This window comes from Nyctibius grandis, chromosome 6, assembly GCF_013368605.1.
Source record: "Nyctibius grandis isolate bNycGra1 chromosome 6, bNycGra1.pri, whole genome shotgun sequence".
Lineage (NCBI taxonomy): Eukaryota > Metazoa > Chordata > Aves > Nyctibiiformes > Nyctibiidae > Nyctibius > Nyctibius grandis.
The window spans coordinates 43,555,884-43,582,814 of record NC_090663.1 but is presented as its reverse complement, the minus strand read 5'-3'; the positions used below and the strand labels follow the sequence as shown (position 1 = coordinate 43,582,814).

The following is a 26,931-nucleotide window of genomic DNA, read 5'->3' as shown; positions in this document are numbered from 1 at the left end:
TGCTGTTGTTACATAGGAAACAGCTGAAGAGTCTCCACATGACAGGGGGAGAAGGAGGAAGTGGGGCGGCACGCGGGGCGCCGTCGCTCCGGTAGCCGCGGGGCTTGGGCAGCGGCAGCCGGGGAGGAGGGTCCCTCCCGCGGCGCGCGGGCCTGCCGGCCGCCTTTGAGGACAGGCTCGCGTCCCGGTGTCGGCGCTGAGGGGAAGCAGGCAGGGAGCGGAGGAGCGCCCCGCCGGGCCGCGCCGTCTTGCTGGGGAAGTTTGGTGCGGGGCGGGATCCCGGCGCCCTCCCCCGGGCTTCCCGCCGGCTGCGGAGGTGGCGCCGGGCATGAACGGTTTTGCCCCCGAGGAGGTGACCCAGTGCGGGGCGGACCCCGCCGCCACTGCCGCGGTGGTGAGCAATGCGGGCTCCGCCGTGGAGGTGCCGCCGCCGCCAGCGCCGCCGGGGCTGGCTCCGGCCGCCGCAGTGGGCTCGGCGGGCGCCGGGGGTGCGGGCGGCCCCGGGGCCGGGCAGCTGTGCTGCCTGCGGGAGGAGGGGGAGCGGTGCGGCCGCGCCGCCGGCAATGCCAGCTTCAGCAAGCGGATCCAGAAGAGCATCTCGCAGAAGAAGGTGAAGATCGAGCTGGACAAGAGCGTAAGTGCGGGGAGCGCGGACACACGCGGGGCCGCCGGCGGGGCGGGCAGACAAAAGCGGCCAGCGGGTCCCGGCGGTGCCTGCCCGGGCAGCCGCGGCGTGTCCGGACATGGCCCCGCTCCGCGCGGGCCGGTTGCTCCAGCGGCTTGGTTGGTTTTGGGGCTTTCAATAAAGTTTAGGGATTGTGGGTTTTTTTTTTGCGGCAGGAAAGTGTTTCCCCCTTCCCCCTGTTTTTCTGTAGCACGCTGGAGTTTGGCCGGCGCCGCAGGAGCACGGCCTGAAAGTGCTCTCCCGCCGCGGGAGCGCCGAGGCGGGGAGCGCCCACCCCTCCTGCCGGCTGCTGGGGTCCCCTCTCAGCCCCCAAGAGCCGAGGTCACTGGGCTCCATGTCCCCCCGGTAGCTGGAGCGGGAAGAAACGTGGCCGGGAAGCGCTCCTCCTCTTCCCCGGCGCGGAGCCTGCGTGGGTCCCGGCGCGCTAGTTTGTGTCTGTTCCTGGCGAGGGCAGCGCTCGGCTGCTCCGCCTCGCGTTGCAATGTTGCACGTCTCCCCTCGCCACTGTATCTTTCCCTCGGCAGCCATCAGGCTCGGCTCGGCACTGCACGGCCGGGCGGGGGGAGCGGACCCCCCCGGCGGGAGGGGCGGCCACCGGGCCGCCTTTGGGCGCCTTCCTGCGGAATGAAGCGCCCGGGCGTTTCGGGGGGCTGCTTGCCCGGTATCGCGGGAGGGTTTCCCGGCGCGGGGGCAAAGCAGCTTAAAATGCGCGACTGCTCCGCTCCTCGGCCAGAGCTCCGTGCGCCCCGAGGGACCACCCCCCGGCCCGGGCCGGCGGCTCCTCGCCGTGCAGGCGTGGTCCCATACACGCAGCTCCGTGCTTTCATTGCCATTAAAGCACGCAGCTCAGGAATTCAGGGTTGGTACGTGCTGAAGGGTTCTCCCAAAGCGTGCAGATCCGTACAAAGGGAAACTTTTAAAAAAGAAAAAATGTGTGTTGCTTGACCTCGCCTAGGTAGTGGAAGTAAAACAAGGAGGGGGAGGCTATAGATAGGAAATGAAAGCCGGCTTTTTGCCCTCCGAAGAACAACTGAAGGCTTGTTTTCTGTTTATTCGCTTCCCGATGCCCGAGTTGCGATGAGCGGCTGGAGGGAGGGGTGTGCTCGTGTGTGTCCGCAGCCTGTTACTGCTGAATCAGTCGATTGCAGCACTTCAGCGTTCTCTGGGCCAAACCGGTGGCGGTGATCTGTAGTACAGCACATTCTTTATTTTAGAAGAATCTAGTAGAAAAGCTTCCTCTGCTCAGTTAATGTGACTGTGGTTGCTGAAGAGTTGTCTCTGTATGTGCATAAGTACATATAAGTCTGGGAGATACTTATGTGGATTTGATTGAAAGATGCCATATTACTCTTCTAGGCAAGACATCTGTATATTTGTGACTTCCACAAAAACTTAATTCAGAGTGTGAGAAACAGAAGAAAGAGGAAAGGCAGTGATGATGATGGTGACTCACCGGTGCAAGACATCGACACTCCAGAGGTAGTTAAATAGTTGGGTTTTTTCTAATTGTTGTGTTAAGCTTGTTCTTAATGACTACCGAGTCTGCAGATACTGCTTTCCCACTCTTACAGCTCTCCTTACTTTGGGGCGTGTGGGAAAGGGAAAGCGCTCGATTCACTCAGTTCTTCATATAACAAAAGCTAACTGAATTTTGCAGTGTATTTTCTGTATTAAATGTGCAGAGTAGAATGAATAAGATTCTCTGACTTATTTTTAAGTGTCTTCTAGTTCTCTAAGCAAATCGCTATTTTCAACTTTCTCCTTCTTAGTGCTTCCTCTCCCGAGTGGTGCTTTGCTACGTGTCAGCAAATTCTGTCTTCTGCAGGAGTTGACAACTTGAAGGGAATTGCACACAGGACCTGGGATATAAATGCTTCACTGCCCTGTCCCGCCGATCCTTTCCGTCTGTGCTAAATGTGTTGCAGATGGCTCTTGCAGTTATTCTGTTGCCTTAGTCTAACTAGGAAAGTTTAATGATAGTAGCTCTTTGTTTTTACCACCTCTTGGGGGAAGAGGCATTCCGGGACCTGTGCTAGAAAGGAGTAGAGAAGGATGGTGCTTTTCTGACCTGTTTTCTCCACTGCAGACCAGTGAAACCTCATCTATTATAAAACTGAACTGCAGCTTTCAAACCTTTTGCATAGCATAATGGGAGAGACTGCGCACCTAAGGCTCTTTTTCCTATGTGTGCACTGGATTATTTCTTCTACAGCCTGGCTTAGCAGGTACTGCTCAGTGTGTTAATTTTGAGCAGAGGCTGTCATGCCTACCTGGTCCCTTCTAAGAAGGATTTTTTAAAGCATTCTTCAGAAATTGCTCTGTAAGTGTTGATTTACTGGCATCCTTATGGTCAGCATCTTCAGATATCAGCAGCATTAAGTAATGAAACTTTGTGCAAGAATCCTTGCCTAAAGGCAAGTGGCTCTAGTCTGAAGGCTCTGGCTAAGGGGATTGGGAGTAGTTTGATGCTGGGCTGTGTTGTTTATCTGTTAAATACGTGGGATTGCTTCTTTGAAAGTTCTGTCTAAAGCTAATGTTCTGTGTGGCTTCAGGTAGCTGTCTGGAACAGTGGTCATCACAGCTCTCCTGCAAGCCTGTTTTGTTTTCTCGTGCAAGAATTATAAAACATGTCACAAGCAATGGGTATCTTTAGAACAAGGAAGCAAACTTTTTTTTGAATGGTACTGCTGCCGGAAAAAAACTGCCTGGGAAGTATTTTTGAGGAGTTTCAGCTGGCCGTTTGGACAACAGCAGTATGTTCATGCCATGTGATTACTGTATGTCTTAGATGCCTGTTGGTATTTGACCTTTTGTATTTTCAACTGCTATCATCTAGTCTACTAAGGAAAAAAAAAATCCTTCTGAAGACTTGCAGGGCCCTCCTGTTTCCATCTCATTCATAACCATTATTACCTGTTAGAAGTGATTCCTGCAGGAAGGGAAGAGGCATCTGCAGTACTGGTGGCTTCTGGGACTTGGTGGAAAGTTGCTGCTATTCCTCTGCGTGTTGCTCTAGGGCACGGGTTCTCCACTGTGACTTGGGAAGTGGAATTTGTGCCATGTAAACTTCACAATACTAAAGGATACCCATCCTATATTGTGCAAGGTGGCATCGCATCAGGTTTGGCCAGGTTACCAAGTATGCAGCAGTATTGCTGTTGTTTAAGTATTCTATAGTCGAGGCCGCTAAATGAATTTAAAGTGTAAGTGAATGCCTTAACCAATCTTTAATGCAATGAGTTTGGAGAATACTAGTGTAACTGATGTAGCAGATTTCTCATTCAGCCTGCTTTCTCAGCTTGGTTTCCCACTCACTCATCTGATTAAGCTCTCTTACGTTGTCAAGGAGGATGGGAGGGTAAGCTGTTGCTGGGAGAAGTGACTGTAGATCAGAGTTCATGGGATTCAACACTGAGGGAGTACTGGGTTAAGGTTGTGTATTTATATCCCTAAGAGGACCTTGTGCAATTCTCTCAACTGTTAACTTGCACTGAAAAATAGTTTTGGACAACTATGCCTGTGCACCTAACTCCTGCATTGTGCTTATGTAGGAGGGATACGTTCGGGGGGCAAGAGCAACTGTTTTCTTCTCTCACCTCAAGCCAAGAAAACTTTGTGCTTCAGACTTTTTCCCCTGATTCTAATACGTGCTATTTTATGGTGCAGATGTGCTATATCTTGCATGTAACTTGTGTAAAATTTGATGGCCGAAATCACAATATAGGGACATCCTTTGTATCAGCATCCTCATAGATGTGATATGAGATTTGTTAACTGGGCTTTGTGTTATCGTGCTTGAACTGGGGAATGAACAAAAATCCCAGAACTGATTAAAGTACAATCATGAGTTCCAAATATTGTCCACAGCTAAAGGGAGGCAGAGGCCGTGCTTGGTAACAATAAAATGCTCTTAAACCGAGCCGGCCTGTTTTCCTTTCTGCTGGAAGGTGTGGGGTGGAGTTTGTTTTTTGTCAAAATGAGATCTGCTGAGCTGACAGTTTACACTTACGTATCTGTGAGATTCCAAAATGTTTTTGAGAGGCAAACTATTCATGACTGAATCCTTTTCAGTTACATTAGATTGTTTTTCTCCCCTTCCCCACTTTTCTTCTAGGTTGATTTATATCAGTTACAAGTAAACACACTTCGAAGGTACAAAAGACACTTCAAGCTCCAGACCAGACCAGGACTTAACAAAGCACAGCTTGTTGAAGTACGTATGAGTGTTTGTTCCATAATAGAAAATGCAACTTGCTGTGGCATGTGGTTTTCTATACAACATGATCCTTGCATACAGAGCATATGTGATCTGGATTTTAGGAGAACAAAAGGAAACTGCTTATCTAGCTTCCTTCATTGGCCACGGCTCCTGAGCCAAGCGAATCAAAAGTAAAAGTTCTTTCCAGAGGAGGGACTTCTAACTTCCGAAGGGAGTGTGTGCTGCTTAAAAACACAAAGTATTGAACTGGAACAGTAAGATGATCTGCGTGTCCCTGAACATCATAGAATCATGGATTTATAGTCTGTGCATCAGTTGTGCCTTCACCCAAAGTGTCCTCCTGAAAAGACCTAGAAACCAAGAGGTGGCAGTGAAGCAAGGTTCAGACTTTGCTTTAAAAAGCTAGTTAATACATATACAGAAATACCTATGTTTATAAAGTATGGAAACCTGAAAAACAGGCTTCTGTTGATAATTATGTTAATTAAAACCACTGGGATCTGTCATCAGAAAAAATCGAACTTTATGAAATTAGTTCTTTTCCTGTCAATATTTCTAAAAGTGCTGAAGCTGTGTGTGAGTACAGCTGTACGCGAGTATCTTTGCATGCAAGTGTAATTTTAAAGGAATTCTGCACTGCAAAGATGCAGTTACAGCATGCTGATGCAAATACGTGGGAGAACTGGTGATCTTCTCTTAATGGAGAGGTATAGCTACTCTTTTTTCACTTCTGTGCAGTGATACACTCAGTTGTACTGAGTGTGCTGTGCAGACATTTTGTTGGTATCTCCCTTAATCTGTGTGGATTAAAGGCAAGGTTCTTAGATGTGTGGGAGATCTCAAGGCTGAGCTGTAAAAGAATAGTGCTGCTGCCACTATGAGTAAGAATGTAAAATCAGTCTTCTGTTTTCTCATATGTGAGTTGAGGTACAACTGGCTCTTGAATTAGCAGGACTGTCATTTGAAAAAGCATAAGCAGTTTTTGTTCTGCAAAACTGGCATTTTTAAGGGTCTGCTTTAGGTACATCTTGTGAGATATTTGCGCTAGCTTATGCTTCTTATGCTGATTAATGCAAATAGTCAAAGCTTCCTCTGTAATGTGCTTTGTTTGACTGACCTGCAGGTATTTGTGAGCCATAGCTACAGCACTTCCTTCGTCTACAGTGCATGTGATTCCTTGTAACCTGTCCTAACATACAATAGACACTCCTCTAGCTGTTACTTAAAGTCCACTTCAAAGGACTCTGTCAAACTATTTCTCTGTGAATTTTTTGGGGGTAGGGTTTAGAAAACTTTCTAACTTGCTAATTAGGCTAAACATTTACACTTATATCCTGTGGTAGTTAAATCAGCAGTTGCTAATTTTAATGTACCAAAATATTCTGCAAAAAGCTGGAGGATGGACTCGGGCAGACAGAGTATTTTGCATGCTTTTTTTAAAGCTGGTGTTCATTTTGATGAAGGGAAGGACTTCTGGAATGACAAAAGTGATTCAAGAACTGTTTAGAAATTGTCTATTTTAGTGGTTACAGCATGGTGATTTTTCACTGATAGCTCTGTTTTGAACAGCTCGATTATAACTGAGCTTATAATATAATCAAGAGTTCAATTATAATTCTCAAAGATTCTTGTACTGTCTTAGATGTTTCTATATGTGATACACCCCCCCCCCCCCAACCTGAGTAATGAGCAGTAGCTTCTCATTTCTGTGCTGTAGCTCTGTTGTTGTTCCATATTCATTACTTGCTTTATAGTCGAGCTTTAACTACACAGATGTAATGATACTCCCATGCTTGTTTTGAGAGGTTTTTTTTAAATTTTTCTGGGCTTTTTAGTTAGGAAACTAGGGTACAATCTGCTATATTTAGTTCATAGTTCTCAATAAAATGATTCCTGATTACCTTTTTTATGACCGTTAAAGACTTATGAAGAGAGGTGTCTTTTCCTTTCTTCTTTTTTAGCTTCTTGATCAAGCTTTTAAACTTTGATGTAGTAGATTTAAATCTGAATCTTCAGTTTCTGCATATAAGAGTAGTTATTTAATTTCCTTGTGTTCTTGCTTTATAGATAATTGGCTGCCATTTTAGGACAATTCCAGTGAATGAAAAGGACACCTTAACATATTTCATCTATTCGGTGAAGAATGACAAGAACAAACCAGATCTAAAGATGGATAGTGGAGTTCATTAGATGGAAAAGGTTGGGACTGAGACTCAGGCTGCAAATCAAAAGACTGAGGAGTTTTGTTGATATGCAAAAGCTTTCTTTGTAACTTTTTCTCCCCAGAGAGTTTGTCTCTCCTTTATTTTTCATAACCTTGCTGATTTGTTTGAAAACCATCTCTTATGAAGCATATTTCCTCAGCAAAAGTATTTTAAATAAATATCACTGATATTGTTGCTCAAGTGGGTGTGTCTGTAACTTATTTAGTGGGTTACTTGTACCTAATAGTTAAGCTTTGACTAATTATGTAATAATATTAAAATATTTTTCAATTAAAGTGTGCGAAGGATATATTTATGAATGTACTTCAAGTTCTCATGATGCAATGCCTTTTTAAAAAAAAAAAAAAAAAAGCTGTAGCAGACTTGGCAATAGGTTCTTTTTCCTAAGGTAATACGTGCTAAATGACAGTTTTAGTTAGCTGGGTAGAAATGGCTCAATAACAATTTTTTTCCCCTTTGGAAACAAGAATTGATAGGGGCTTTTATGATTTGTTTATTCATCTTGTCATTGCTGGGATATGTGCCTCCAAGCACCGAGGCCTTCCTGCTCCTATATTAAAAAAGAAAAAAAAATGCAGCTCTGGAATTTCAAAGCTGTAAGTATGGATGAAAAGACTGCTGCAGCTTACTGTGCCGAGAAATCCTTCCACTCAGTAAGAAATCCTTTACCTGCTGACTTTTCCATTCATCTACGTAGACTGCAGCTAAGAACTTAATTGAAGAATGGAAGACAGAGTCTGTGCTGGTATTGCCTAGTAGGCATACTATTCCTTTTTCATTGCATGCATTAGCTCAGGCCTGTTTTTTTTTAAAAAAAAAAAAACAACAAAAAAACAAAACAAAAAAACCCCCACCAAACAAAATTCATGGTAACATGAGAAAAATATCCAGCAATACTTTTTGCCTTTAACTGGATATCTTAGTAAAGTCTGATATTGAAGACAGTATTATGAATGACTTCTATTGTCGTTTAACTGTCATGCCAGTCTAAATGTGTGGTATATGGAATATGATTTCTTTCTGCTTTAAACTGTGCACATAGGCTGCAGCAAAGGTGGAGGGAGAAGAGTTCTTGTCTTAAAGCAGAGGAGGACATAGCTTCAGCTTGTTCGGTTAGCATTTGTTGCAACTCTTAACCTCATCAGATGTTTAAAAACTTTTTTCTTAATTTGGGAAAAATTAGAAAGTATTTCTATGGTCTAATCTGCTTGGTGTTAATCTTGTGAGTTTTTTTGAAAACTGCTACTTTTCTGGTATCACTGCAACTAACATGCTCAGCTTTGCTTTTTTTGACCTGTGATACTTGCATAGAACTGAATGATGATAAACCCTAACCTCAAACTGGCTGCCTTCCCAGTAGCTCTCGGTGGCCTGATTTCTTTCACTTGCAATGTCTTACATATTTCCACACTAAAGTTCTGCGGTGTTGGCCTAAGTCCAAGGCAGTTAGTGATATCTAGCTAGTGTCAGCTAAAATTGGTATTCCTTTGAAGAGATGCTTTAGTGCCCATTTCACTACAATGACTGTAAAGTTGTTTGCTAAATAGCATTTGCACAAATTCAGCTTGTCATCTTCAAAGTACTAGTTGGAGAAGCAGCCAGGGAACCTGGCCGTGGATAGGACATCTGAAGGATAAAGGCTTTTTCTCTGTGCGTGGCAGGAGTGAATGTTCTCACCTAGGCCTGGCAGGACCTGTAGAAGCAGCTTTGCGAGGGAAGGGGAGTGGGAAGAGAAACAAAAGCAAGTTTCTATAGGCCAGTATTAAAGTAGTAGCCTAAGTGACCCTATCCTGCTGCATATGGGAAGGAGCAAAACTTCTCTCCAGTGGATTATGGATTTTCCTTATCCATGAGTGGTGGAAGGAAAGTGACTGAAAATCAAACTGAAAAAAAACAACTTTACTACCAAGATTTGCATCTGCCTTAAATTTTTTCCTACTGCTGCTTTGGAAATCTGTGAATGCCAGGCATATGGAACATGACTCATGTAGAAGCTAGATGGCACAACCAACAGAAGTTATGTGCCCTTATTACTGCTAGAAGCTTATAGAGGACTTTGCACAAGAGCAGATACCATATGTTTTCCTAGCAGAGCACTGACTTTGGATGTTTTGGCTGTGGGTTGCCAGATTTATGGGGGGTTTTTTTACCCTTAATTGATGATTTGGTAGGAAGCCCAAATGACTCAGGAATAATTACACAAGCCAGGCTTAAAAAGCCTGGTGACACAAACTTTGTTTAACAGTCAGTAGCCTAAGAATTAACTTGACAAAAATAGTACACACAGATTTACTTGAAACATTTATTATTAGCTATGTATAATCACCCTCCTCCCCCACTAGCCAACCCTCGTTTACTAACAGAGGAAGAAAAACAGTCATCGTGATACTTCATACTGCATGTGAAATAAGTCTGGTAAACTGGTGGTAGCAGTTTTCATGGTGTAATGGTGTAAGGTTATTAGATGAACAGTACACTTTGAGTGGAAGATTGAATGGTTACTTCAGTACTACACACTTTCCAGGTGACTGACTTGATAGCTAAACAGTTTTTATATGTAAGGCAATAAGCTAGGCTTATTGCCTGTAAGCCTGGCTTATTCAGGTGGCTTTCCTTAAACTTACGAAGGGTCATCAATTTTTGGCTGTTTTTCTCTTGTACTGCAACTGGTATTGGCAGGTGTTGAGAGGTGACTGTATATCTACAGCCTAGACTATGATACCCCTTAAACATTAAGATGTATACTTTGATACATCTCTTTGTCTTCGCTTCACTAGCTATTTCCTTATAGGACTAGCCTAAAAATAAAAAGCCAGCATTTTAACTTAATTCTGGGGTACTGTATTTCAAACCAGGCTTGATTAAAAAAGCTGCTTCAGTAGATCCAAAAGTGGATTTTTGTATTGCCTGAACAGACCTTGCATCAGTTCCATCCTCTTTAGACGTCTTTCTGAATATATATATACTGTTGTAACTGTTCTAGTATTTTAAATGTTCAATGTTAAGATTAAGCAATTTAAGGTTTTACAGATTGCATAGTTAATGCAGGTGACCAGTTAGACATAATTAAGACCTAAGTGTGCTTCAGTACTATTAATGTGAGTTTTGACTTTTTTTTTTTCCCCAGTGGAATCTTCAAATATGAATGGTGAAAGTTTGCCTTTGGTATGTGCATGTATTTTAAGATGCCTAAATAGAACGTGGGAGCCTGTCTGCAGAAGTGCCAGGGACTGAGTAGCTTCGGCTTGAAACATTAACTGTGTGATGGCAATAAAGCAATAGGAAGCTGCACTTGCAGTAGGTTGCTACGTGAGTCACATTCTTAACCACTTGGAGGCTTAAACCTGGAGTTGTGCTGAGTAACATGAGCTAGGCTGTTTTCTGGGGGACACATATTAGGATGCATTAAGAGCTTGTACAGTCTTTAGCGTGATTATGGAGATTAAGGCAGCTATCAAATTTGAAAGGAGAATTTCGTACATATTTGAGACTCCAAAAAGCTCTAGAGAAGGAATTTTTCTACAGTGTAAAAAGAGGCACTGTCTTGTGGTTAGGAAGTTTTTTGTTGTTGGTGGTTTTGTTTTTCCCCTTGAAAGCATTGTTACATGATTGTAGAATGATGCCTCCTGTTGTCACCAGCAAACTTGATGTCCATCACTGACTGTTGCAGGGAATCACAAAAGATATCTTTGGTCCAAAGAAAATATCCCTGAAAGATATAACCAGATATTTAAATAATTAGATTATTGCTTTATCAGAGCTTTAACATGACATTCATTTCCGGTTGTGGGGTTTTTTTTAGCTTTTGGTGGGATATATGTGGAATTAGTGTGTTTGTGGGATGCCCTTCAAGCAAGGCAAATGCAGCTGCAGGTCTGTATGAAGCTACTGTATTTCTACTTCTGCTGGCCTGGTTTGGAAGTGATGGCAAAACTTTCATTGACTGACCAGAGTGCCAGGACTCTACCCTAGTATTTTAGCTTTCAGAAAGTCAACTTACCAAGTACATAATTTTAGAAAAATAAAGAGCTTCTGCATGTGCACGCGTACTGTTTAGTGCAATTTGTCCTGCGAGCAGACCTGCAAAGTAGGTCTTAAGTACCTCAAGATGGTTAAAGGAAGACCTCCTTGTGTATTTGTATCAAAGAAAGAGGCTTTCTTAGGCTGCTCAAAGCTCAGACGTTGAAGCTGGAAACCCAAAGTGTGCTTCAGGGTGAGGACACTGTATCTGGTTTTAGGAAGAGTGAAATATGAAAAACTTATTTAAACCCTGCTCTCAGTTTGGATGTGAGGTTTCTAGCTTTAGAAATCATTCCCACTTACTTCAGATCTAGTCCCCTATAGGAGTGCTGAAAAGTTGCCTTTTATTGGATTTTAGGGGACTTGAGAAACTTGGGTGGTGAGAGGAGCACATATAAAAAGTCATTTTTGCTTGCCTATATAATGCCATCATATTTTAGTGTCCCTGAAGTATTGATAAGTTTTGAGATGTTGATATTTTAAATCTAAATTTCCTGAAGAAAAGATATTGCTGTAAAGCTGAATGAGATAATACCTCTTAATACATTTTATTACTTCAAACCAGTTTGGGCTAGCAGTGTTTATTAAGTCAGTATTAATTTTGTTGGGATGTGCATGCCTGCTGTAAAACAACAAAAAACCCATGTTCAGCGAGAACTTCTTCATTCTGCTTTGCCAGCAGCACCAGCGAGCCGAAGAAGTGTTGACATTCATGGGCTAAATCTTTTCCCTCCCTCGCGGGCATTTGTGAACCTCTGTTCCATCCTGTTTGCTTTCCTACTCTAAACAGCTGCCTTTACAGAATCATTTATTCAACTGGTGTATGTGCATACACCTTAGAATAGCAATATGGTTCTTTGCTGTGGAACAGAAATCAAATGGTTTTGTTTATGGTCCTAAAAACACCTTCATTGCAAAGTGCTGTGAATAAGGATTTGATGTAGTTCTCATACTTGGTTTAGATCAAACAAAAGAGTCAGAAGTTGGGTGATTTAAATGCTAAAGTCCCCTGTAATAGGACATGCAGGTTTACAAAACATGCTAAGCAAGTGCTAGGTGAGCCCCTGAAAAACAAAAACTGAAAACTGGCAGCATATCAGGTAATTGGCTGTATCTTGATATGATTTCAAACCATCTGTAAGTAATGCATTTCTTTAAGATGATAGCTTATTCCTCCAGTGGAAACTGTAAAACGATGGACATTTAATGGGTGGTCATATAGACTTGTACAAGTGTGTATGAAATGAGCATGGTCTTACTTTGGGCAGCAGAGCAATTCATTCAGGTTGCAGTAACAGATCACCTCGCAGCCCTTCCCTTCCCAAAAGTGATCTTGCAGACCATCATCAATTTGTCGAAGGTTCTCTGTGCCTTCGGGGATGTTGTGACAGTTGTGGTGGTCTTTGAGGACCCTCTTGTAACAAGAGTGACGCCAGGAAGGAACCGCGGGGGTACCCAGGAGGGTGCTCAGCAGAAGCAGTGCGGGGACCATCTTCATTTTTGCGAAGCTTTCTGCAGCAGGGTGCTAAAGAGAAATGAGGTACATGACACAGGTATAGCAGTTGAACAGATCTCTTTCCCCCAATTTGCTTTCTGGCTTGCGTTTTTCTTTTCTTTCCTGTGAACTTTTGGAGGTTTGAGCCTGAGTGCTGGTGAGTGTTTTCTCCTAGGAGGTAAATAATATTACAGCAGAATTGATATTCATTACTTTCTGTACAACCTTGGGAATCCTTTCATCAGGAATTGAGGCTTCTGTTGCTGGCAATTTTGTTGTTTCTTTTGCCTCTCACCTTGAGAAAATTGCTTTGAGCTGGTGGTGTTCTCTCGGTGGTGTAAGTGAATCTATTGATTGCTACCAAAGCAGGGGAAAATGTCCAGGTGTGTTTCCTTGCCTTCCTGCCAACAGTATCTTTCCCCATGAAAGTTGTGCAAAAACTGTCTGTTGATTGCATCCTCTGTCATGGATTGCTCGAGAAACTGAAGTGTTAAACAGCAAAGGAGGCTGAAGCTCTCTGCAGTGCTGCTGAGCGTCGCTGTCCTGCACTGCAGGCTCTGCTATGATACAGCATGGCTGAGAATTTTCTCTTTTTTAATCCTTTTTTTTTAGTACTGCAAACTGCTTAGTTTAGTAGTGCAAACTTGCTACAGGAGGTTTAATTGATGCTGCTTTTTAAAAGACAGGATAAATTATCCTTTGCAAAACTCTGCTGTTGGTGACTAGGCTTTCCAATGCCTGCATGAGCTTGTTCAGCGCTAGCTCTGCTGTTCTGTGCTGCTTTGCACAGACTGACCATGCCACAAAGCTTTGGATAAGACCTGTGAACTTTCATTCACTTTTAAATTAGCATTTTGAGCAATGCTTCAACCTAGACTTTGTTGGTATTAGGAGAGAGAGTGGATTTTTTACTTTTCCTCATGCTGGAATGAAAGGGGTCTGATATCTTACCGAATTTAAATAGGAATTCTGCTCTGAAAACTAACCTAAAGCAATGGCCAGCTCTGCCCAGCGAGCTCTCCCTGAGTGTTCCTCACTGTACTTGTGTTAGCCTCAAGGAAGACTTTGCTGCCCTTCATCCAGTTGACACTTTGGAGTTGATCACCCAACACCACATCGTTGTGGGCTGGTTCTAGTCTTCCTTGGGCTGCAGAATAGAGGGCTCTAGACTAACCCAAAAATAACTAGGCATAAGGCAATGTCTGGTCAAAGACTATCAAAGGCCAAGTTAAGATGGCAGAGCTATTATCTAGATAAGAAAAAAATAAGGCTTGCCAGCTGTAGAAGTCAATTAATAGAGTCTCACTTGGGTTACTTTGTAAAACTCTTGAGGTCACCCTTGAAAAACAGACAATGAACTGTTAAATGTATAAATTTACTGTATTTTGTAGTAATTTTTCCTGGGTAGTTATATCACCACCATACCTATCTTGCTGATCATCTGTTTCTTCAGGCAATGAATGACACACCAGGGACTATAAGAAAATCTGGGAATTTGGATTCATATTAGGGATAAAACACCACACCTCGATGCTCTTCGATTATATTTTTCCATAAGATTTTGTGCAAACTTGTTTTTTGAACACCAGTAGCCAAATAAAATATTAAAAAGTGGCCAATATATTAAAGAACATGACTGAAGTGAAAATAAGCTCTTGTGTATTTTTTAACTTCTGTTACAGAAGCAAAATTCATTGAATGATTCCTTTTAGTTTCCATGAACTTGTATGTGAACTTTTGAGTAGGAGACTGTAATAAACTACTAGTAATGGAGCCTTGGGGATCCATTTTTTAATTACCTTAGAGTGCAGTATTGAATAACTGTCTTTATTAGTTTTAGACCTCAAAACTACTCTCAGATAAAGTAAACATTGTTCTAACTTTGCCTGCTGCTGTTTTTTAGACTTGAGTAAAGAATCTGTATTATTATAATAATGGTTTTATTTTGTAGGAGTATAAATGCTGCAGTTATGAGGGTTCTGCTCAGAGAAGTCTAATGCTCAAAGAGAACAGGTTTGTTTATACTACACCTTGATAAATGCCAATGTCAAGGAGTACCATTTAACATTCTTCTGTTCAAATAATTGAGCTTAATTATTTAAGTATTTAATGGAAGAAAATTTCCATGGAAGATAAATTTATGAAGCAGGGGGTTTATACCTTTGTTTCCAGTGCTTGGATTATTCTGCGAGTTCTTCTCTTGAGGATGAAGCATTCACCATATCTTGCTTTTGTGACCATTTTTTTTAATTCCTAATAATTTGTGTGATCTCTCCCTACCTGGAGCTCAGCTGGAATGCTCATTTGAATCTGTTGCCAGCTGCCTGTCTGCTCAAAATTCATAGGAACTCATTCTGTCCTGAAAACAGGCAGATTTTCTATAGACTGTCAAATAACTGGATTCAAAAATCACAACCTGCAATTTAAGATAACTCACTACTTGCCTTAGAATAGAACATGATATTGCTATAGTGCATCGTCAAGAGGGTTTCTATGGATAGCTACCGAAATCAGCGTTAGCAAAGTCAATGTGCTGGTGAGCTATGGATAGACGGCTTCACTATCAGGTCAGTTATGCATCTTACCTGCGCAGCATTGTTGCTATTCAGAACAAATATTGTATTTATTTTATTATAATTTTATTTCTGCTTAAATATTTCCACTGTCTTTTTTCAGATAGTAACTGAAAAGAAACTTTTAGTCAAAAGACCTTTCTTCAAAAGGTTATTCCTTTCCTGTGAGAGAATGGTGTCTATTTACAGATGAAAGATTGCCAAGGTCCTGAAGTGTTTCATCAGCTCCCCGCCCAGGATTGATGCCAATTAAACTCAGTGGACCCTTCAGATGCAGCATCTTTTTCTGACAAACTGCTGCAACTTCTTTTTCCTGAATATGGTTGCACAGATGATGGAATGTCACTGATTGCCTGGGTAATTGCCAGAGCTAGTACGTGCGTATTTAAAATCACAGAATCATAGAATGGTTTGGGTTGGAAGGGACCTTAAAGATCATCTAGTTCCAACCCCCCTGCCACGGGCAGGGACACCTTTCCACTAGACCAGGTTGCTCAAAGCCTCATTCAATCTGGCCTTAAACACTGCCCGGGAGGGGACAGCCACAGCTTCTCTGGGCAAAATTTATGTCAAAATACATGTCAAAGACCTTATCTGCTTTTACCACAGAAACATTCTTTTCTTGTAAAACAAATCAGGTAAATGTGAACAAATCCAGTCACTAAGGTGACTCAAAGACTCATTGCCAGCAAGCACCCTCTTACATTATTTTATAAAACCTTCTGAAAATTAGCAATGCTGATCGTGCTAAGCCTGATCACATTTCTCTATCAAGATTATGTTGTTTCAAATTCTAGCAGGAGTAAAGCCATCTAAAAATACTGAAAACGAGCTCCCTGCATTTGCATAAGTTCTTTTCAGTGAATTACTTTGGTTACTTTGACATGCTGTAAGTAAAGTTTGAGACCAAGTGCAGCTGGGAATACAAGTGCTCTGAAATAATTTGGGGTTTTGGGTAAAGGAAAATGGTTAGTTTGGGAATATGCACTGTGAGTCAGGAATCTGTGCTATCCCTGCTTGCTCAGCTGAGAGTGTTTGAATTATCCTGCCAGGCAATTTGGCACCACATAGTTTTTGGATCTACTAGATGCAGAGGTAGTCAGAAAAGACCAAAGAGAAAAACCCAAGTTTCAGCCTCCTTGGCCAAGAACAACAGGGTAATATTTCATGAAAAGTGATGCCCTTTAAAGATCACATGGTATTAGTAGGAGCTCAGGTGTTACAGATAGGGGATAGAAATAGGGAAAACTGAGAAATGGCATAAAATGTGTATTTCAGCACCTCTAGAGATCCTGCATGTTTGGGTAAAGACAAATATTTACAGTTTGGTCTAGCAACTATTAAATGTACCCCTCAGAGATACTAAGCAGGCTGCATCTCCAGTTGCCTAATGTTGAAAACGAGGAATACATTAATTGTACACTTTTGGTGTATGATCTTTTCTGATCTGCCCAGTAGCATGTGCTCGGTTAACAAGTTGGACTTAAAGTGAAGCAAATTTAATATATATTTGCTTCTTCATGTGCATTGAGTTCAAGAGCTAAAAATAGCTATTAAAAATAAAATGTATTTTATTGTTTATTTATGTGTCAAGTTTCCATTTCAGAAACACCTATGAAATGCTGAGCTAAACATTTAATATTTAGGTGTGTTAGTGCATAATAGTTAGGTTTATTAGTGCATTCCTAAGAAATCACTACACAAGAGCTGCATAACTGATATTATTACTATTATGAAGTTTTTTCCATAAAAAATTCCTTCAAATCTATTTTGCTTGAACAGTTGGTGCATTGTAAGGACAGCAGCTATTCCACTGAGGATGAATTCAGTGAATTACTGCTTTGTAATTACCATCAATACCATGATTCTTTCCAGAAACTGAGTTCTCATTAAAACCCATTTAGTTTTCTTAAAGACAGCAATTCATTGTGAACACACCTCTCTCCATATTCACCAATTTTGCAATAATATTGAGCACTGGAAGGCAATATAGTATGTTTAATGACTTCAGATGTTATTATGTAGCATCCAACTGTGAAGAAGAGCAAGACAGTGAAAGAATTATCTTTAGCTGGATCATATCCATGCATCTGTCTTGAATAGCATCTCTTGCCTAAAATGTATCTGCGTCTCCTAAATCTTCTCTGCATGTTCCCATATATATTTCTAATTCTGTACTCTGTAACTAGCATCAGCAGAACAAGTGCACAAGGATAATTTCAGGAGCAAGACATACCTTTCTCTTCTGCTTCACTCCCTTTCACTTGGCAGCTGTATCTTTTTAGATGTACCCAGAGAGAGCAAGAGCTAGCAGGGATGAGAAGAGGGAGGGCTGGTGGGAGACGCTGTACAAACAGCCCTTTTTTTGTCCTGACTTCTGCCTGTGACTGACGCGCGCTCTTCTCCAGCGAGGGGCCAGAGGATAGGCCGCAAGAACTACCTCTTTCAGTCACTGCCAACTTAGACTAGAGGAAAAAAAGAACATATCCTTTCCAGCAGGAAACGATTAGTTCATCCAGGATCCGATGAGAAGGTGTCTCCTAAGAGAGCAAAGCATAACATCCAGAATGGGGGAAAAGGAAACACCCCGTGGAATAGCTGTGTCCTGCTGTGGAGTGTGAGCAGGCTGGGTGGAGCGGGAAGGAGTGAGCTGCCAGGACTGCACAGGCAGAAGAACGTGGTTGCAGGATGGATGCCTTTTGCATTGGGTGGGAAGAACAGACCTCGCCAAAAATCTCATGCAATACTTTAATTCCTGAGTTTGGGATTCTTTCAGTTTTTTGAAACTGAAATAATAAAAAAAACTGTAGTTACTTTAACCAGACTTCTAGTATAGCACACTCTGCCTTGTCATGCATTGAGTTTGTTACTGACCAAACATTTAATCAAGAGGTAGAGTATTATATTGAACAGCATTTCAGAGGAAGTTGTGTTAGGCTAATATAGCTAATCAAATCTGATATCATAAAAACACGTAACGAGATTCTCAGGTGAAATTGAAGCATTATATATTAATGAGAAAATGGTCTTGAGGGTGAAGTGTGCATCCTCATATTTCTGTTGCAATTTGGCCCTCATTCTATTATGGCCATTCTGGATCTATTTTGTGATGCGGATAGAGAAGTATGATTGCAGCTCAGCTGTTGAGCTGTAATTTTTACATTCTCTAGTCTGCATTGCTTTGATTCTGTTGTTGCTTCATAAGAGTTTGTTTTCTATCTGTTGGGCTGCTTCAGTACAGAGGTTTGTTAGGAGAACAAAATGGTGCCTCTGCTCAGCTGCTTGAATGTACAATTTGATGTCTCAGTGCTTGTTCAGTTTGACTCATCTTATGCCAGAAGTGAACTAGGGCCTCTGTAAGAGGTGCATGTCCCATCTGCTGTCTCAGCAAGGAGAGTAGGCAAGGGGCAGAGATGCTTAGAAGCAAACCTCTTGAAACTGCACCTACCTACTTGTGGTGGTCCCATCCAGCAAGGTACTCCCTCCTCTCCACTGGAGATGGGCAGCTGGGACAGCAGAGAGCGGGATGCACAGTTGTACCTCTACCTCTAATTGAGATTAAAAACATCAGGCAGGACATCTTTTGCCACTGCTGTTATGGGCATGGCAACGTAAAAGGCAGGGAGGAGGTAGCTGTGGGCAGCTGCTGTCTGAACAGGACATCCTTGCCTTTTCGGAGTGACAAAATGCCTGGTGCTGACTCTGCTTTTCTGCAGAAATTCTTTTCTGGTGTGGATCCTGGCCACGGCAGTTCATGCCTTAAATGAGATTATCCTAATGCCTCTGGGAGTACGCCGTGTTCCAGGGCAGCCCTCTGCTGTGGGCGGGGGCTGCGAGCCTGGTGTGGATGGAAATCAGCAGGACACTGGCTATAAGCAGGGATAAAACTCAGAGGAGGGAATGAGAGCATCTTGTGCTGATGCTCTGAATTTGGATGTCTTTTCAGTTAATTACAAATAAATTTTGGTATGAATAATTTGAAATTTTTGTCAGAAGATGTAATAAAAGTATATGGGGATTATTCTCTTGCTACCCATTTAAGTTCTCTTGTATTTTCCAGGGAGCATCTGTTTCCAGAACTCATTTTGCTCCCTGGGAAAGCCCTGTTTGGACAGTCTGGTGGACTGATAGTTTTGTTTATAAAGTGTGTGAGGGATAGTTTTCTTTGGGATATGTCTTTATGTATTTTGAGAAAAGACAGTTCTAACAAAGCTGGTGTTTTGCTGGTGTTTATTCTTCTCTCCCTCCATAGCTCCATTTATGGTGTTTTCAGTCATTGGAAACATTGAGGAACAGGAGGAAAATTTCTCCCTTGTGATGCTGCTTCAGAGTAGAGACTGGGAAGAAAACTGGAATTTGGAGGAAGCAAAGGTTTTAGGGAATTTCATCAGGGAAATGCAACTCAAGACTACGTAGGAACAACTCTTTGAGGTGTGGAAAGTGTGGTAGTTTATAGGAAAATGCATTGAAGGTCAATGCAGGTGGCTTGGGAGAGAGCAAAGTACAAAGCGGTAATTCCAGATCTTACCTCCTTTCCCTTCTCCACTCTGCCCCTAACCCATTGCCCTGAATATCTCTCTCTGTACTGACACTACCTCACTTCCTATCTCCAGCCCTGATGGCCCTTTTGTTATCTGCGGTTTCCTTCTGCCTTTTTGCTCCAGCACCACGTCCCCAGCAGGCTCGGCAGCCAGTGTCTGGCGTGGGCTGGTGGGATGCCAGCTGTCACAGGGAGGTATTGAAAATTGCAGAGGCTTTTTGTTCTCCACCATGGCATCTGGGAGCTGCAGGAGAACCGTAAAGAAATCTTGCTTTTTCACCCTCCTTCATCTGTGTAGAGATGGTAATAATGAATTGCATTCAACTCCTTATATTTACAGACCCATTTTTAGATGTATACGTATCCCTGTTCCTGCCTGAAGAGGTATGGCAATATTAGAGGTAAGATGCAAAGTACAGCTGCTTTGCCTTTTTTTTCCCTCCCCCCAGGCTGGAGCTGTTGGAGCCAGCAAGAAGTGATGGCCCATGAGGACGCAGTGGCAGATGGAGGCAGGAGGGGGTAGTGACAAGGTAGCAGTAGCAATCCAGAGGAGAGAAGTAGTCGTCGAAGGAGAATGGCCCCTGGTAGGGTGAGAAGGAAGAAAGAAAAGGCAGCGCTGAAATTCAGTTGCAAAAACATGGCTGCCTCTGACATACAGCATTACTCTTGACTAAATTTGTGTAATGTGCCCTGGAAAAAGAATCTTACTTTTTGATATTTTTTTTTAAGTACTCAGCATTCTAAATGTGCTTTGCATTTTTAACATGAGCCACACAGGTTTAGCAAAAAGGTTTAGCTTTTTTCTGTAAACAAAAATCAATTTGCATCTTATTGTATCCTTGATATCAACATTCAGCTCTTTGCAGGCTGACAGTGAGAAATACTGATTTCTCTCCTCTCACATTAAGTCTTCTTAAAAGATACCACTTAACCTATGAGTCAGCCAGCTCATTAAAACATAGACTTTATATGAGGAGATCTATAAGAAACCTGAAAACCTGATTTTGGAGGATGATGCGATCCAAAACCTATACTTGAAGATTGTAGTGGACTGTAAGTATTGTAGGGATGCATAAAGACCTTGGAGACTTAATGCCAGTAGTAATGACAGTGCCAGCACAGCTAAGACATTAACTGCTGTCATCGTTTGTTGCAGGCTCACAGTAGGTAGGGTGCCTTGGAGTCAATCTTCAGCACAATGGATTTTTAAGCAAAGATAAAAATCTTATATGCTCATTTAAAAAATATTCACATGTAAAACAAGTATAACTTGCATTGCATCCCTCATATCACGCTTTCCGTCACTCAACATCTACAGCGTCAGTCAGAAAAAGTATTTGAAAACAGTTTTTCATGCTTTTACTTTGTGTAATTTTAATTTTGTGCCCTTTGTTCTGTTCATGATTGTTTTTAGAAAATGTCTGTTCTGTTAAATACTCCACAATTGCCTTTGCAATTCCTGCATCTGATAATTTGCATTATACCTTGTACCTTCATTAGCCCGAGGGATTCATCTGAGTTTTCTGGAACACCGTTTGTTGTTTCTTCTGAAGAAATTGGGGGTACAGTAGTTCTTGTTCATGCAACATTTCTTCTGTTTCTTGCCTTTATTGTTGGGTGTTACTTTACTTCCAGCAGCTGTTTTCTGTGGAGTCCCAGAGCCCCTCTGCTTCCTCTCTTTCTCTGATTTTTGGCTTACTGGTTTTGCTGTTAGTTCTCTCAACTTTTTCTGCAGGCTGAAATCTGTGTGTGGTTAAAATATGTGACACAAAGCACTAGGCTAATCAAAGGCATCTTCTAGTGTATTTCCTCAGATCAATGGTCTATTGGCATGCTCAGGCTGTTGCTGCTGTTCTATGAAGGCAGAGAGGATGCAATATATTCAGAACCTGCTGATGCTATGAACTATCAATTCCAGACGGGCCAAATGAGTTAATGTTGTATGTGTGTATGTATAAAGTCTGGTGATTCAGACTGGCAAATTAATCTGAATGTGTTATGGAAAAATTACTCTAAGCTGTGAAACCGTTCTCAGCTACCAGCCGTCACAGATATTGGTTGTCTGATATCTGGAAGTCCATGCCTGGTCTGATTCTTTGTTGATTCAGAATGTTACTGGTTTTTGTTTGGGGATTTTTTAATGCTTTGCTAGGAGTTAGCTGTTGATACTTAAAGGTGCCTGGTCTTGAGGGTGTGGAGCATTCTGCAGCTACTAGAGTTGGTTAGTGCCAGGAGTCTCATGGAAAACCAACAGATACCTTTGCCTCTATCACCTGTGCTAATTTCTCTGTAGTTAAAGGAAAAAAATATGAAAAAGCAAAACAAAAAAATAAACTTATGCTAATTATAAGGTCTGACTTAGTTTTCCTTAATCACCACCACTAAAAACATTACAGATACTGCACTGACTTTTGAAGTCTTTGACCACACCACTGCCTTTTGCCTGTTACAGGATAACTGACCCTACACAAAACTGCTTGCTGGGGGCTCTGATGAGGGCATTGCAGAGAGACTGTAAAGGCTTCTCCAGCCCTCAGACTTTTACCCCTGCTGCTCATCCATGTGGTCACCAACAATACAGCCAGCAGAGACCTGGAAAGTATCAAGAGTGACTGCGTGGCGCAAAAGCATCTTTGTCAACAGGCTGGCCAAGCTGGTGAGGAGAGCTTTAAACAAGGAATAACAGGGGAGGGAGATGGCAACCCACAGTTGAGTGAGGAAGTGGTGGCAACCTCAAGAAGCTTGCAAATGAAGTAAGAGTGGAGGGAGGGGACCGTACACCTAATGGTTAGGCTGCTACTCAAAGGGCCTGGAGGAATATGTTGTCAAGAACAAGATGACATTTAACAAAAGCAAATTCAAAGTCCTGAACCTGGTGAAGAATGACCCCATGCACTAGGACAGGCTGGGACCAACTGGTTTGAAAGCAGCTTTGGAGAGTAGGACCTGAGGGTCCTGGTGGGCACCAAGTTGAACATGAGCCAGCAACGAAGGCCAACAGTATCCTGGCCTGCATTAGGAGTGTTGCCAACACATTGAGGGAGGTGATCCCCTCTGCTCTTCACTGGTGAGACACACTTGGAGTGCTGGATCCAGGTCTGGGTGACCTAGTATAAGAGATGTGGACAAACTGGAGTGAGTCCAGCAAAGGGCCACAAAGGTGATTAAGGGCCTAGAGCATCTATTGTACAAGGAGAATCTGGGAGAGCTGAGACTCTTCAGCCAGGAGAAGGGAAGACTCAGAGGAGATCTTTATCTATCTATCTACCTACCTACCTACCTACCTGCCTACCTACCTACCTATCTATAATACCTGGTAGGGATTGGATAAAGAAGATGGACCCAGACTCTTCTCAGGGGTGCCCAGTGACAGGCAATGGGCACCAGCTGGAACACAGGAGATTACGTTTCAAAATCCAAAGAACCTTTTTACCTGTGAGGAAGGTCAAAGACTAGCACAGAGCGCCCACAAAGGCTGTGGAGATCTCTTCAGAGATATTAAAAATTCAGCTAAATATAGTCCTGGGCAACCTGCTATAGCTGACCTTGCTTGAGCAGGGGGGCTGGACTAGGTAGTCTGCAGAGGTGCCTTCCAACCTGAACTACTCTGTGATTTCAGCCCCCTGCTCACATAGAAGTCAGTTAGCAGTTCAGCATAGGCTCCAGAACTGCAATCACCTGTACAGAGTGCACCATCATGAATGAGCTCATGTAATTGTGGTTTGACAAAGCAGATCTTTTGTTTGTGGACTCCTTATAGGTCCCTATCACTCTTTGTCAGGCCACAGCCCAGATGCCCTATGAGAACAGCAACCTCCTTCTGTCATGGCAAGTGACAGTGTATGCTACTGTTTGTTTCTGAACTTTCCGTATGAATGGGCAACTTAGTTTCCTTAAGAGCCTCTAATGAGGGATTTTTGCCAACAAATTTCTGGAAACTGATGAAGTGCAATAGAATCTGAATCACCCTCGTCCAGTTAGTCATGGTTCATCTCACACTGGTGTTCTTTCTCATGCTTTACCTGCCAGAAATAGTTTTGGGCATATAAAAGCTGAAAGGACTTTTGCCGTTGAGTCTCACCAGAACCTTTTCATTTGTTGGTTGATAATAATGAGGTAATTTTAGATGCTTATTGAGAGTGAAAGGATTTGGTTTTCTAATAAGTAACAGAGATTAATGGTTACAGTTCTTAAGTGCTCATCCCATTTTCCCAAAGGTGTCCATTCAGGCTCTCTCATCAAAGGAACTGCTACCTTCAGTATCTGTTACATGGTCCTTTGGTAACTTCAAGTTAGTCTACAAAGGTTTTGTACCTGTAAAGGGTTGTAGGTCCTGAGTAGAACTGCTGCTGTCTCTACTAGATCTTTATAATTCCTGCAGCTGCTGATAGGAAATGTTACCAGCTTTAGGGATAATACAAAATGGTTAGCAAATCCACTAATCACAGAATCACAGAACATTAGGGATTGGAAGGGACCTCGAAAGATCATCTAGTCCAATCCCCCTGCCGGAGCAGGATTGCCTAGACCATATCACACAGGAACGCGTCCAGGCGGGTTTTGAATGTCTCCGGAGAAGGAGACTCCACAACCTCTCTGGGCAGCCTGTTCCAGTGTTCGGTCACCCTCACTGTAAAGAAGTTTTTCCTCATATTTATGTGGAACCTCCTGTGTTCCAGCTTGCACCCATTGCCCCTTGTCCTGTCAAGAGATGTCACTGAGAAGAGCCTGGCTCCATCCTCATGACACTTGCCCTTTACATATTTATAAACATTAATGAGGTCACCCCTCAGTCTCCTCTTCTCTAAGCTAAAGACACCCAGCTCCCTCAGCCTCTCCTCATAAGGGAGATGTTCCACTCCCTTAATCATCTTTGTGGCTCTGCGCTGGACTCTCTCTAGCAGTTCCCTGTCCTTCTTGAACTGAGGGGCCCAGAACTGGACACAATATTCCAGATGCAGCCTCACCAGGGCAGAGTAGAGGGGGAGAAGAACCTCTCTTGACCTGCTAACCACACCCCTTCTAATACAGCCCAGGATGCCATTGGCCTTCTTGGCCACAAGGGCACACTGCTGGCTCATGGTCATCCTGCTGTCCACTAGGACCCCCAAGTCCCTTTCCCCTACGCTGCTCTCCAACAGGTCTGTCCCCAACTTGTACTGGTACATGGGGTTGTTCTTGCCCAGATGCAGGACTCTACACTTGCCCTTGTTATATTTCATTAAATTTCTCCCCGCCCAACTCTCCAGCCTGTCCAGGTCTCTCTGAATGGCTGCGCAGCCTTCTGGTGTGTCAGCCACTCCTCCCAGTTTTGTGTCATCAGCGAACTTGCTGACAGTGCACTCTATTCCCTCATCCAAGTCATTAATGAATATATTGAATAGTACTGGTCCCAGTACCGACCCTTGAGGGACTCTGCTAGACACAGGCCTCCAACTGGACTCTGTCCCATTGACCACCACTCTCTGGCTTCTTTCCTTCAACCAGTTCACAATCCACCTCACTACCCGATCATCCAGACCACATACCCAATCTTCCAGACAACTAGTGTTAATGGAGCTGTGTTCATAGCTGTGTGCTTAGATTATTTCATATCTTGTGCGATGAAGACTTTGGAGGCTTGTTAGCTACATTTATATATGTACCCCAAATGAAGCCCCACACAAGGCATTTAGAGAGTTTCACCCAAACATTATTGCTTTTGGCAGATACAACATTGTGCAGATGGATACGTACATACAGGAGCCCTCTGAAATATATCTCAAAAAGATAGATCCTTGTCTCTTAGGCAGACATAGCTCTATTAGAGGATGGAGATGGAGAGAGGAACATCTCCACAGTCCCATCTGGGGACTTGTCTATGCAAAGTGAGACAGTGTGCTTTACTGCTGGAAGGGCTATCTTGAATATGCTGGAAGCCCTAGGCAAAATACTATCTGGGCTTCTCTACCATAATGAATAAAGAGGAATTTTACTAAAATTGCTTTTGAATCCAGAATTTTATTGTGGACTCAAAACATCAAGTCAAACCATCAGTGTCTTATTTGTACAGGCTACAGATTGCAGTCATATAACTGACATTTAGAAAGACTGCTCCCTAGACTTATGGGTAGCAAAACTGTAAATCACAGATGAAACGGTTTTTTGAAGGATATTGGACTTGGCACTCACCAGAGATAAATAATATGGTCTTATTTGTAACATATGTCAGTGCAGCTCATTTTTAATCAGCTTTAACTACAAAACAAGAACGTTTACTGTTGTAGTTTACTATCATCATAACCTGGAAAAATCCACAAAGGAATGTTACTTGTGGAAATGAGAAATTCAGTTTATCAATCGTTATTGCTGAACAGAAGCTGAGTGGGGATGAGGATTAATCTCTTGCTGAGATATACAACTTACAATGAATACCTTTCACGTTGTACTCCCAGGTCATTATGGTCAGGAGCATTACTTTTCTGGTGCTATTTTATTTCCTCAATATTCATAGACCCCAGTTAAAATGAAAAACAAAGTCATATACTGAAGTCTTCATATGCCTTTTTTGACTCTTCAGTCAATAAAGACTGTATTTGTACTTAATGATTTCCGTGAGGAACAGTTTTGGCAACTCCTTCACGGGTACTTAGGTGACTACATTGTTGCATGTTTATTGTCATCACTGTAAACCCGTTTCCAGAGCTTTTAACTTTGCATTGAAATTGAATATGTCAAATCTTACAGTGTATGTCTGATTTCCAAGGTTTGATAAGAGTATACATCTTTACTTCTTCTTACGCAGTCTTCTTGGGTCACTGGAATGATTGAGAACTTCATCCAAAGAATAGTCAAAAATACTTTCCAGACTGTCCCTGCTCCAACAGAGACTAAAAGCTTCATGTTCAGAGTATCCAGAACTGAATTATTACTTTGTAATCTTTGCACAGGCCCTTAGCTGTATTAGCAAAACCTGACAGTCGAGTGTTAGGTAAATACTATGCAACTCTTCAGTTTGGACCTAGTAGAGTTCAACATGTTTTGACAGTAAGTAGCCCAAGAAAAAGGACAATTTTGCATAAAGCAAAAACTCTGAAGCAATTTACTGCTGTCTTCAGCAGCCTTGGCACTCATTAAGCTTAAGATATACCCAACACATAGAAAATACAAAACTAATTTGACCTGAGAATGCTGT

General features: G+C 42.5%; 2 protein-coding genes across 2 annotated transcripts; one reads left to right on the top strand and one right to left on the bottom strand.

Moving 5' to 3' along the window:
* The first annotated feature begins 22 nt into the window (after positions 1–22).
* Positions 23–7,404, top strand: SAP30 (Sin3A associated protein 30). The gene is made up of 4 exons (XM_068403769.1): positions 23–634; positions 2,042–2,164; positions 4,800–4,898; positions 6,972–7,404. Exons 1-4 carry the CDS (start codon positions 329–331, stop codon positions 7,092–7,094), a joined length of 651 nt encoding a protein of 216 aa, XP_068259870.1. The 5' UTR covers positions 23–328; the 3' UTR covers positions 7,095–7,404.
* Positions 7,405–10,189: 2,785 nt separating this feature from the next.
* Positions 10,190–17,540, bottom strand: SCRG1 (stimulator of chondrogenesis 1). Its single transcript, XM_068404064.1, has 3 exons — positions 17,454–17,540; positions 12,409–12,674; positions 10,190–10,838 (listed from the first exon to the last, which is right to left on the bottom strand). Exons 2-3 carry the CDS (start codon positions 12,645–12,647, stop codon positions 10,784–10,786), a joined length of 294 nt encoding a protein of 97 aa, XP_068260165.1. The 5' UTR covers positions 12,648–12,674; positions 17,454–17,540; the 3' UTR covers positions 10,190–10,783.
* Between the last annotated feature and the right edge of the window lie 9,391 nt (positions 17,541–26,931).